Source organism: Mixophyes fleayi, chromosome 1 (genome assembly GCF_038048845.1).
Source record: "Mixophyes fleayi isolate aMixFle1 chromosome 1, aMixFle1.hap1, whole genome shotgun sequence".
Lineage (NCBI taxonomy): Eukaryota > Metazoa > Chordata > Amphibia > Anura > Limnodynastidae > Mixophyes > Mixophyes fleayi.
Window position 1 is genome coordinate 404185199 of NC_134402.1, and position 13347 is coordinate 404198545.

Here is a 13347-nt window from a genome sequence, read left to right on the forward strand (position 1 = left end):
TGGTAGCATAGGCTATTGGAGTGTGAGGATGGCAAAGTAAACTTTAACAAAATGTATCTCACTTTTTTTTAAAAAATTATCTAAACAATCAAGTGTTTTTAATAATAATAATTATTATTATTATTATTATTATTAATATATAATATAATATCCTTTATTAACTTGGGGTCAACATATTTCAAGGCCAGTTAATCTACAAATATGTATTGGGACTGTGGGAAGCAACAAGTACCTGGAGGAAATTCACACAAACACCAGAGAGAGAGTACTCATTAGATCATACATTAGAATAAAATGCTGCTTATCATGCATGGTCACAAATATTGTAAAGCTTTATGAAAATAAAAGAATGTATTGGAATTAATTGATATCAGTTGATTTGGGGTAAAGACTAAAGTACTGATCTCCTGTTTGGTGAATAGCAAGACTCTCATACTCCACACCAGATATCATCCACCCCCTTTTTATTTATTTATTTATTTTTTAAATCTTTTTGGAGGTTTTAGAAGTCTTTGTAGTTGTTCATCTAACTCACTCTAGTTTTGTATTAATCAATTGCCTGGGTTCTGCTGAGGAGGTAAGTAGGGACACCAGGAGCAACATTAAAACTCCGCAATGCGAGGAACAATTTCCAATAAGGGTGCATCAGTGCCCAGCAGTTGCATTGTTGCTCAGATAGATGACTTGTCAATAATAGCACTCTGTAATTTTCTACTACGAGACTGTAACAGCATAGATGCAGTACTGCTCCCAAATGCAGGTGCTACTACACCTGCATTTGGGTACATTCCCAGACCTATATTATCCACATCTTTTTCCAGATTACTGCATTATTTTATAGGGTGAGAACTGCCATATACTACAATTCTAAAGTTACTGATTTTTTTTATTTACTAAAATTACATTTATTTAGTGTAAATTTGCACTTTGTTAGTAAATAATGCTTATTGTATTTTAGAACTATGTATAATTAACTTTTGTGTACATAATTTATGTGCATATGTTTTCCACTGTGTTTTCAGGTGGTTCAGCTGGTTAATTTTCTTACTGTACTCCATGTATTTGTGCCTGAAAAAGAAAGTGATCTAGAAGAGAAGAGTGGTTTATGATTATGGGTTGAACTGTGGAGACATTTCTTCTTTTAAAGCGTTTTAACCTTCCAGTGCCTCATTGTTTAAATGTGTCTTCTAGGTTGGGTGAAAACTTTTGATGACTATTTTAGAGACCAGACACAGCACATTCTTAATAACATGGTTGTGAAACTTCAAGAAAATCGAGAGAGAAAATTCATTTGGTCTGAGATCGTTTACTTTGCCAAATGGTGGGAAGGAATTGATAACCAAAAAAAAGACGCTGTTAAGAAGTAAGTATAAATACACAATTACACACCATTTTTCTCTGTGTAAAACGAAAACATTTTAGCTGATCATATGAGCCTTAGTGTGATTGCTGTCCATACCTTCTCTACAAATTGATGGGAGCCATTTGTTCATGGTTATGCTGCTTTTTTTTATAGGCACACAGTTACTAGAATTGTCTCCCAGAGACAACATGACAGCACCTGGTGAAACATTTGCAGCTATGCAAAGAAGTCAGTGTTTATGTTCATATAGGGAACTGAATGAAAATTCTTAAAACTGGTGGGATTACTTTATGGACGTTATATCATTATAAAAGTTAGGTTAATAGCTATTGAACAATATATTTAAAGTATGTTACATTTATTTCAGAATATTATATAATTTTATTTGACATTGCCTTTGGAGTAAGGCGGCGGTTCCCAAAGTGTGCGCCGCGGCTCCCAGGGGTGCCGCGGCGCTGTCACTGGGGTGCCGCGAGCCAGACATAAAAAAAAGAGAAGACAGAAACTTACCAATCAGCGCAGCGCCGGGACCCAGCAGCCTCCTCTCTCCCGCAGCAGCTGTCACTGAATATAGACATCAGTGACAGCTGCTGCGGGAGAGAGGAGGCTGCTGGGTCCCGGCGCCGCGCTGATTGGTAAGTTTCTGTCTTCTCTTTTTTTTTTGTGTCTGGCGTGGGGCAGAGTAAAAAGGATGGTGGCAGCGGAGGGGGACAGTGTGGAAGCGCAGGGGGACAGCGGAGGGGGACAGGGGGACAGCGGAGGGGGACAGGGGGACAGCGGAGAGGGACAGGGTGGAAGCGCAGGGGGACAGTGGACAGCGCAGGGGGACAGGGTGAGAGCGGAGGGGGACAGGGTGAGAGCGGAGGGGGACAGGGTGAGAGCGGAGGGGGACAGGGTGAGAGCGTGGCAGCAGAGGGGGACAGGGTGACAGCGGAGGGGGACAGGGTGACAGCGGAGGGGGACAGGGTGACAGGTGACAGCGGAGGGGGACAGGGTGGCAGCAGAGGGAGAGAGGAGGCTGCTGGGTCCCGGCGCCGCGCTGATTGGTAAGTTTCTGTCTTCTCTTTTTTTTTTTGTGTCTGGCGTGGGGCAGAGTAAAAAGGATGGTGGAAGCGCAGGGGGACAGTGTGGAAGCGCAGGGGGACAGTGTGGAAGCGCAGGGGGACAGGGGGACAGCGGAGGGGGACAGGGGGACAGCGGAGGGGGACAGGGTGACAGGTGGCAGCAGAGGGGGACAGGGTGGAAGCGCAGGGGGACAGTGGACAGCGGAGGGGGACAGGGTGAGAGTGGAGGGGGACAGGGTGAGAGTGGAGGGGGACAGGGTGAGAGTGGAGGGGGACAGGGTGAGAGTGGAGGGGGACAGGGTGAGAGTGGAGGGGGACAGGGTGAGAGTGGAGGGGGACAGGGTGAGAGTGGAGGGGGACAGGGTGACAGCGTGACAGCGGAGGGGGACAGGGTGACAGCGGAGGGGGACAGGGTGACAGGTGGCAGCGGAGGGGGACAGTGTGGCAGCGGAGGGGGACAGTGTGGCAGCGGAGGGGGGCAGCGTGACAGCAGAGGGGGCAGCGTGACAGAGGGCTGCAGAGGGCAGAGGAGGGGGACAGCGTGGCAGAGGAGGGGGACAGCGTGGCAGAGGGCAGAGGAGGGGGGCAGCGTGACAGCAGAGGGGGGCAGCGTGACAGAGGGCTGCAGAGGGGGCAGCGTGACAGAGGGCTGCAGAGGGGGCAGCGTGACAGAGGGCTGCAGAGGGGGACAGCGTGGCAGAGGGCTGCAGAGGGGGACAGCGTGGCAGAGGGCTGCAGAGGGGGACAGCGTGGCAGAGGGCTGCAGAGGGGGACAGCGTGGCAGAGGGCTGCAGAGGGGGACAGCGTGACAGAGGGCAGAGGAGGGGGACAGCGTGGCAGAGGGCAGAGGAGGGGACAGCGTGGCAGAGGAGGGGGACAGCGTGGCAGAGGGCAGAGGAGGGGGACAGCGTGGCAGAGGAGGTGACAGGGCAGAGGAGGGGACAGCGTGACAGAGGGCAGAGGAGGGGACAGCGTGACAGAGGGCAGAGGAGGGGGACAGCGTGACAGAGGGCAGAGGAGGGGGACAGCGTGACAGAGGGCAGAGGAGGGGGGACAGCGTGACAGAGGGCAGAGGAGGGGACAGAGGGGGCAGGGTGCCTGGATGCAGAGGGGGCAGGGTGCCTGGATGCAGAGGGGGCAGGGTGCCTGGATGCAGAGGGGGCAGGGTGCCTGGATGCAGAGGGGGCAGGGTGCCTGGATGCAGAGGGGGCAGGGTGCCTGGATGCAGAGGGGGCAGGGTCTCTGGATGCAGAGGGGCATTTTTGCATACAACTAAATAAGTATTTTTGTCGTGACCTAAATACTTATTACAATTTTTTGACCCAACTACTTCTAAAACAGGACTGCTCAGTAATTATTTTGGAGGGGTGCCTTGAACTGCAAAAGTTTGGGAACCACTGGAGTAAGGCATAACAGGCTTTCTAATGTTTTAAGAACATTAATATAATAAGTACATAACGAGGTGGATTGCAAGAGAAACGCTGGATTTTCACAACTACTGACGTCCTGTTTAGCAGCAAACAAAAATGTAACTGACAGACTTCCGGTAACATTCTGCCTTCTGTACACTTCTGTAAGGTAACTATTAACAAAAGCGGTGGCCATTTTTGGGGATTGTAACAGGTGGCCAATGAACTGCTCGGTCTTGTAGTTGACAATAAACCCCTGCAGGAGAATTCAATTTGATGTGTATCAGGACCGTCCACAAAATACCTCGCAGCAGGTATTTGACAGAAATCTCCACTCACCCCATAGAGGTGTGAGGGGAGTATGAGCGGAGATTTCTACCGTAATTGCCTGAGCTTGAAAAGATTTTTGCCGGTGGACTTTGGTAACATAATTAACACAGTGGTTATTCATTTGATATTGTTTTTTTTTATACCTTACAGTAGCATTCTAATGCCAAAGCTGATCACCTCTTAGAAATATATTTATCATGTTACAATTACAAAATTATTTTATCGGAACTTATGGCTACTCCAACTTGGTTCCATAATATTACACATACCACTAAATATGACCTGACTTCCTTTTTTTTATTGGACTATGACCGAGTGTAATATCTGTGAAATTCCTACAGCATCTCCCAATAATGATCAGTAACAAAATACTTTTTGTATCTAATAAACTGTGGGACCCTTTACAGAATTATTTAGCTGCTTATGAAGTAAAGAATTATTTTTTTCCATATCATTTTGTAACATAAGTACATTAGCTGTGATCTTGCTTCCTGCATCTGTGCCTTGAGAGTCCATTGAAATCTTGGGATCCTGCTCCAGAGTTGTATGAGAATGAAGGTGGATTTCAAGCTGTTGAATTCCGTCGTTCTACTCTGTGTGCAGAATTTAATAATTTCTCCTCTAATAACCACCTTCTAGAAAGCAAAAATAATAGCTACTGAACTGTCCTCCATACTGTTCTGTAGGAAAAACTGCATTTGATCACTGATCTGCCTTATACATATTCAATTATGCAAATGTTTTGGCACCCCTGACGAAATTGTATGTTTCACTGAATCTAAGTGAAAAAGACACAACCTCTGCATGGCATAGCCTTAACTAGACATGTTTCTGCACATTTTAATGCACAAATACTTGTTTGCTGATTTGAGCAGATTTAAAAAAATATCTAAAAGTTAATTTGGAATGTACTAGAGTTTGAACACACTTCCATTTCTTTTATTATTACAGTGGGGCTCATCGTTTGTTTGTTTTTCTTCAAGCCTTCAAAACTTAATTGACTTGTTAGGTCATATATGAAGTCCGTTCTATAGTTGGCTAGATTCTGATCCTTCTAACCCCCCTTGATGTGCTGCCTACTTTAACCAACTATGGGCTGCACTAAGCACCTGACTGAGAATTTGAAAATCAAGATAATTTGCTTTTATAAAGTAGGAGTAGGCTATACAAAATATACCTAAATGTTTCCAGCTTGGGAGTTCCACTGCCAGAAACATCATTTATAAAGGGAAGATAAGGGGGATTGACATGAAGGCAAGGTCTGGAAGACCCAGAAAAACCTGATAGAACTGCTTGGGAATTGATCAGAACCTGCAGAATTGCTTGGTTGACACCAGAGTAGGGTTCAACAGCTCCCCCCAGAACATGGGGGAGTTATAAGAAAGAAGCTTTTTTTATAGCCTCATTGCAGCATCCTTCTACAGTATGCAAAACAAACTAATGTAAACTGATGAAAAGAAAACATCTCTCTTGGTCACAGCCACCAAATATATATTTAGAGAAAAACAGTTGAAGCATTTGAAGAAAAAAAACACATTACCAACAGTTAAGCATGGGGTAGATTTATTATTTTTGGTGTTCTGTGGCACAGGAAATATTGCTCAGATGGAAGGCAAAATGGATTAAACTTAGGGGGGGGGGCTCAAAAATCCAGTACATGCAAGAAGACAAGCGTTTTTCTGAGCTAGAAGAGTTTTAAAAGACTAAGATGTTCAGAGGCTGTGATCTTGCAAAAAAATTAAAAATAGTTTTTTTTTTTTTTATTAATGACCGATGCGGTGCCCATATATGTAGATGCCTCATTCACTTTTTGCTGCATTTCATGGGTTAAAAATCTAGTAATTGTGCATTAAAAATGTACGTAAATGTCAAGTTTTAAGTTTGTATCCTACAGAGGTTGTGTTGACTTCATTGCATGTAGAGTGTTAAAACAGACAGTTTAAACAGAGGTGCCAACACTTTTTTGCATAAATCGGCAATAGGCTTTCAATTATGGAAAGGAATCTCTCTGCTTTTTTTTTTCTATTCACCTCTATGGGGAACAAGGAAAAATGAGCGGAGATTTCAGTCGATGTCTCCATGGACTAATCTGGATACATATTGAGCTGAAGTGATTATCCCCCAAAAAGTGACTTTAACAGACCCGGGACCTAACAAGACAAGTGGGTAATTTGTAGGACCCTTAAACCTGGCTAACAATGGTTTGCAGGAAAATATTGTTGAGGCATGAATAAGTTAGGAGCAAACAATATATTTCTGCATTTTAGGACATTCATATCTTCATGAATTTACTATTAAGCCATTTTAGATACATAGGTGTACTAGTAGATACAGTTTGGGTGCCTCGAATCTTTCACATTTATAGTTTGTGACCGTGTTGCAGTCACCAAGGACAATTGTTCTGTAAACAAAGGGATTTTTTTCAAACAATGTCTCAAAATGATCTGTGATTAACAGATGGAGTAATTGTTATTAGACAGGCGTTTTTCCCCGATGCAACATTTTTAACGGTTTTACAGACAGCAGCCGATTCATGTGTACACTCTATACATGATTTACCTTCAGATCTCTGCTCTTCATCTGTCATAACCATTAGCTTAAAAGATTGGGACTGCACACTCCATAAAGATCTATGGACACCGCTGATCGTGAGTGCAAACACACTGCAGAATTGGAACATCGTTCCATCGTTAAACGATATTTTTAGTCTGTTAAAAATCATGTGAAACATTACAATGTGCGTTGTAATGATAATCAGTCATCGTTGCAGCTTACACACTAATGCGATAGTTGTCCTCTGTCAAACAAGTTAATGATTTGAAAAGCTCTATGATCCACTAAAAACAAATACTGAGTTTTCCAAAACTATGGTAAGCATTTATTTGTGGTAAAATAAACATCATATTATGTTTGTGTTTTTAACTCAACCAGTGAGAGGGATTATTTTTTTTTCCTTGACCATCTTTCTGACCTGTTAAATGTTTGCCCTAATAAATGTGTTTATGCATCAACATTTTAGATGGCTGAAACAGAAGTACAACCTGTAAATCACTAGGAACTATTATTATTCTTAACCTTTTATACAGCTCCAACATATTACACAGTGCTTTACAGAAAATATGTAATTATTCACATCCGACCCTGTCCCAGTGGAGCTTATTATAAATTCTCTAACACGCACACAGGGACCAAAGATTAAGGTTTTGGAGTAGACGCAAAAGCACACATGTAGAAAGCAGTTAAGTTACGGTATGTGAGAGGAAACCAGAAAGCTGAGAGTGAATGCTATAAAACCCTATTTCAATCTACTTCAACTTCGGCATCAATTAAATATGAAAAATACACTGAATACTTTTTTATCAAGGCACTGTATAACATTCAATTTATACATTCAGTTTGCTTATCGTGCTAGACCATGTACCTGTACTGCAGGTAAACCTGTGTGTATTTTGCATGCTCTATGTGATACTAAAGTTTCCTTTATGTAATTAACAGGCTAATCGAGTTGAAACAGTTTGAAATTGTCACAGGTGGATGGGTTATGGCAGATGAAGCTTCCCCTCACTATTTTTCTTTGATTGATCAGTTAATAGAAGGACACCAATGGCTGGAGAAAAACCTTGGTAAGGTGTAATTTTAATGTCCTCTTTTTGACAATTTTAATGGCGTCCTAGTGAGAGGGAAAACGTATATAGATATTTAGGATATCCTAAGAAGGGCTGAAGCCTGTATTTACTTTAGACAGGCATCTGTTTTCTTAAACTCCACATACCTATAGCCAGCTTTGGTCATTCAACTTTGAAATGGTTCGTGACTTTTGACACAAATAAGGGCTAGATTTACTAAGCTGCGGGTTTGAAAAAGTGGGGATGTTGCCTATAGCAACCAATCAGATTCTAGCTTTCATTTATTTAGTACCTTCTACAAAATGATAGCTAGAATCTGATTGGTTGCTATAGGCAACATCCCCACTTTTTCAAACCCGCAGCTTAGTAAATCTAGCCCTAAGTGTTTTTGTTTACAAACAGTTTGCTCAAAACCGATCAGTGACAATTTGGGTAAGATAAGGGTAGTTCCAGAAGTGAGGGGAGGGATTAGTAGTGTATTGTGAGTTAGTCACTTACTGCAGATGCTTGAATGACCACATTTCTTACACATGTGACAGATCAGTGGTCAATTCGATTGCATTGTATGGGGCTAGCTTAAGTGATCGCAAAGATTTGTTAAAAGTCAACTGACTTTGCAACACATTTTAAAAGATCCACAATTGGTACTAATTATTTAATTTGTGACCTGGGAAACATGCATTGTTGGGGCTCCCAGAGGATTGGATTTGGGAAACCCTGGCTTAGTGGTTAAATGCACTTACAATAGCACTGAGATATTTGCTGGAGGGCAATATTGGCTTTTAGACCATTAGGAAAACCTTTTATACAATCTCCCATTATGCTCAGCTACTGGCTGATACAGTTGCCCTGTGGCACAGTACATTAGTAGACCAAATCATTGAGGCTAAAGGCAACCAGCATATTTTTCGGGCAAGAATAACCAAACTCTTAGAATTCTTTTTTTTTTTTATCTATTTAAGGTTAAAAATGAGAGTTAAATCCAAAATAAGAATAGAATTGGTGTATAGTGCTTTTGTCCATACATACATACATACATAAGGACACCCACTGACAGATGTATAGATACAGGTCACCATTCCACATTTAAAATTTGCAGTTTTTGCATTTTGTTTTTGTGAAAAATGCCTGACTTGCTTTAATTTATGCAGACAGCCATAGTGCTATACTTATGAACATTGTTCAAATAAATCCTATCAACCAATAATTAGTTTGTATTTGTCTAACGATGGACAACCTGATATATTTCGAGGAGCACATGTATGTCCTTTAATTTCAGTAATGAAAAAAAAAACAGCCCACAAAATAACCTTGACATCTCCACATTACTCATCCTAATATGCCCCTCACTCACTTCAGAATTCCATGATGATCAGGCTAATAAGGGTGGTGATAAATACGGCGGATGTGAATTTGTGCCTCTGTCTTATTGTGAGTTGGTGCCATGCTAATGTAAATACTCCACATCCAGAATACAAACCAAATTCCCCAGCTCATCCTCCATTGGAGACTTTAATATAACCTCAAAACTATTACCATTGTTATGGCACCAGCGCCTACCTGCCTTCATTTCATGCATCCAAGAAGGATTTCTGCTGCCCTAGGCAGCAAGTCTCACCCACTTCTCCGTATAGAGAAAAGGAGAGGGAGCCAGGGCATTCTCCGTCTGTATTGCTTGTAAAGGCGCTACTGTAGTGTGCTAGTACAACAGTAGTGGCTGAACAGCTGGCCTGTTTCCTTGGACCTGTTGTCCAGATAAAAATAAATGGTTACTTAAGGTCTGGAAACTATGCTGAACCAGTTTTGCACCAGTGTAGTTTTTTTTTACTTTTTTTGTTTAAGTTTTTTTGTTTACAGTTGTCAACAAAATTAATTTCGATGTTACAGTTCTGTCTTCCTCCTTCCAAAAGTTCAACTGGTAAATCAAACATTCATTTTATCTAAACCCCAGGCAAAGACAGAATGTAAAAGAAAAATGCTATACCACCAAATACTGGATGACTAGGATCTAAGTAGCTTGGTAGCTACTGATGTCAGTAATGCTTATTTCTCTAGTTATAAAAGTCTGGATAACTTTATAAGTTTACAGGCTGAATTGTGAAAGAGTTTTCAATGGAGCTAATTGGACAATCTATGACAGCTGGCCAATCGGCTACGTTGACAGCCGTTCTGTTTAGCCTGTGGACTTTTCTAATTTCATTGGAGTGTGTTCCTATAAAATGTTTTGTTTGGCTGGAGTACTCCAAACCTATGATGTCTTATTGTAAAAATGTGCAGAAGCCCTACATTATTTTAATACATTTGTTGTTGTGTTTCAGTTTTGTTTTTGACATTGACATATTACAACTAAATATGTTGTATATGAAAATAAAGCATTTCTCCCAGGTTATGTCCTATATCCTCTCTAACATAATAAATAAACTATTCTATAAAATAACTTGTATAGGAAACCTTTTCCCTTTATTTAAACAGGTGTCAAACCAAAATCTGGTTGGGCTGTGGACCCATTTGGACATTCGCCAACCATGGCTTACATTTTAAAACGCTCTGGGCTGTCTAATATGCTCATCCAGCGAGTTCATTATTCAATAAAGAAGCATTTTTCAGCAAAAAAGACATTAGAATTTTTTTGGAGACAAAACTGGGGTAAGTGACAATATCTACTATTATTGCTCTGTACTGTTATTAAGCCGTAATAACTGGTATGACCATATCTTTTGGAAGACACTTGGTTGGCTCAGATATTGTGTATTGTGCAGTACTGATGACTTGTCTATGATTTGTTGTTGCCATCTGCTGACACACCAAATATATTAACTACATTAGTGAGAGTGCAGATTTGGGAACACCTAGACATGCCTCCCTTAGTTTAAAGGATATAATGTGCTCATCCATTTTGTAAGATACAATTGCAAGTATTGTTTTATAGCCCCAAACTAATTTGCTAAACAATGGATTAAAATATGTAATTTTTTATTTTTTAAAAAAAACAATAGCCAAATATTCGCAAACTTGTTACAGTTCATGATAATCCAATATCTGACATTCCTCTTCTAGGAAACTGCATACTCCTCGAGACGTTTATTTATTGAGATATTGAAATTTGTTGCACTTTTGTATGTTTTTCCTTGTTAAGCAGTGTTTACTTTTACATTATCAAGCAAACGTTAATTTTTAACTGGGGGGGGGGGGGGGTTTAATTAGCTGCAATGTTCCTTAACACAGGATAACATATTTCATTAATCTACTTTCTAAGTATCAGAATACGATCAGTGAAAAGTAGCAATATCGCTACATCAATGTAATTAGTTTTGGATATTGTAGATGCTTACCACATATCCTGAGTCATTTGTATAACCGTTACTAGCAATACATATCCAACAATTAACATCGATCTGGACATGTATGGATTGATATCTTTTCTCTTTAGAACATGATTAGTGACTGACAGAAATAACATTGTAAATGTGTAACTAACCACATACTCTAAACTGAGGTGCAATTTGGTTACATGTTTCCCTTGAAATATTCAAGGATTTGTAGCTAATATAAATTGGCACCACATTAATGTTTGTGTGAGCTTAGTATAAGATTGTTTAATATATAAAGTTTGTCATCCTGTATGAACAATAGGGAGCTATGTAGGGATCAAATCATTATATAATGAGGGTATATATCACCAGGACATTGTTACAGATAAGCTCTATTTCATGGATATTAAATATAGTCATCCATAATTATATGATTTTATAGATTTTAGTTTAAATATTGGAAACATATTGGCAAGTAAGATAACTGACATGGCTTTATTATATACTCAGTCTATGTACACAACTGTGTTATCACTTGAGTGATTTCTATTTACATACAGTAGGAAATAGTGTGATTCTTGTATGAGATATAATATGAAAACAAACTATTCTCCCGATAACTAATGGCTATTTTTTATTTACAGTAGATGCAAGGGAATATAAATAAATGATAACTAATATATCAGTGTTTCCCCTGTCTTGGATATATTACTAGTTTGTACCCTAACTTTGTGTTGAAGCCCCTTGGTTATCACTTTCTATGTGTGTGTTTTTTTTGGTGCAAAGATATAGAACTCCTATCTAATAAGAATTATTGTTGGGATAGGAATGCGGTATCACAACAATGTAGCATCCGCACACTTTGTAGAGTGAATATCCGATATTGTGATTAAAGTCATCTGCTTTAGAATAATTGGTATGGCTTGACCAAGGAGTAAATACTTCAAACTTATGCCTATTCTCCACTGTACTTGAATGAATGATCAGACAGGACAAGGTTCACCACTCCAGCTCGCTTAAAAATAAATATAAGAGAGGTGATATTTATTTACTGCTGGCTCCATTTACTGTTTCCAAGTTTTTATAATTATTTGCTCTGTGTAAACTGAACGTTTGCCGGTGTCAAACATCATGTTTTTAATATGCATATCTGAATGATGAGAGTTCCAAAGTCGGTAAAAGGGGCATTTCAAAGTAGGGTTTGCTATAGATGGATGGGTTAAAATGGGTTAAAATAAATGCTTAACTTTAACTTTATTTATACAGCTACATAATACTCTTGGTCGTCTAAAATGAACAGCTTCATTTATTCAGACTGCTGATTTCTAGAGTACACAAAGCTGTTAAATGCGCTTTTAATGTTTTATTGATTTATGTTAAAGGCATTATTTGTGGTTTAAAGCTCTCAATCATAAGTTTCACGTAGTCAGCAATAAAAAGTTTAAATAGTCTCCAGATCCAAAGTACAGGGTCTTAACTGTTTGAGGTATGTAAGGGTTTTCTGACTTATTTGTGCTAAAGACCACATATTTTTGTTGTTAATAACCAGCTACGTTATCTGCCATGACTTTTCTGTAACAATGATGTTCTTTGTCGCTGATCACAATAATCAGAATTACTGAAGTTATCTGCAGATTAATTTTGTGTATCTATCCATATCATATTTTTGGAACTGTCCCATTTGTTTGTAGATTGGTACCAATAAAGATTTTTTTACAGTTAGACCACATTCTGTATAAAACCTCATTATTAACTGGTCTATTTTAATTCTAGATTTGGGAGGTAGCACCGACATTTTGTGCCATTTGATGCCTTTCTACAGCTATGACATCCCTCATACATGTGGTCCTGACCCAAAGATCTGCTGTCAGTTTGATTTTAAGCGTCTGCCTGGAGGGAGGGTTAGCTGCCCATGGAGAGTTCCCCCGGAGCCCATTGACGACGGCAATGTAGAACACAGGTGGAAAGCTCTTCACATGTTATATGGACTGCAATTTAACTAAATGCTTATAGTGAATCATACATAAGGGTTTGAGATTTCAACAGTTGTGCTAAGCTGCATATTGGCAAGGGTGTAACAGAAGGATTTTCTTAACTGACATATAATGTGCAGTTGTATTCTTTAGCACTACCTTACATAGGATAATGAAACCCCTTTCATGTTGTACAATTCTAAAAGGCACAGCGGAGTTTTAATGATAAGTAAATAGAAGAATGGTCAAGAGTGGCAACTACAGTTTCATG

General features: G+C 40.0%; 1 protein-coding gene across 1 annotated transcript in view; it reads left to right on the forward strand.

The window, feature by feature from the left end:
• Positions 1-13347, forward strand: part of MAN2A1 (mannosidase alpha class 2A member 1) — a 77836-nt gene that overhangs the window by 26786 nt on the left and 37703 nt on the right. The window contains exons 4-7 of the mRNA XM_075181538.1: positions 1192-1363; positions 7662-7789; positions 10265-10438; positions 12877-13063. Coding sequence (XP_075037639.1) covers positions 1192-1363; positions 7662-7789; positions 10265-10438; positions 12877-13063 — 661 coding nt within the window. The remainder of the gene's footprint in view (positions 1-1191; positions 1364-7661; positions 7790-10264; positions 10439-12876; positions 13064-13347) is intronic.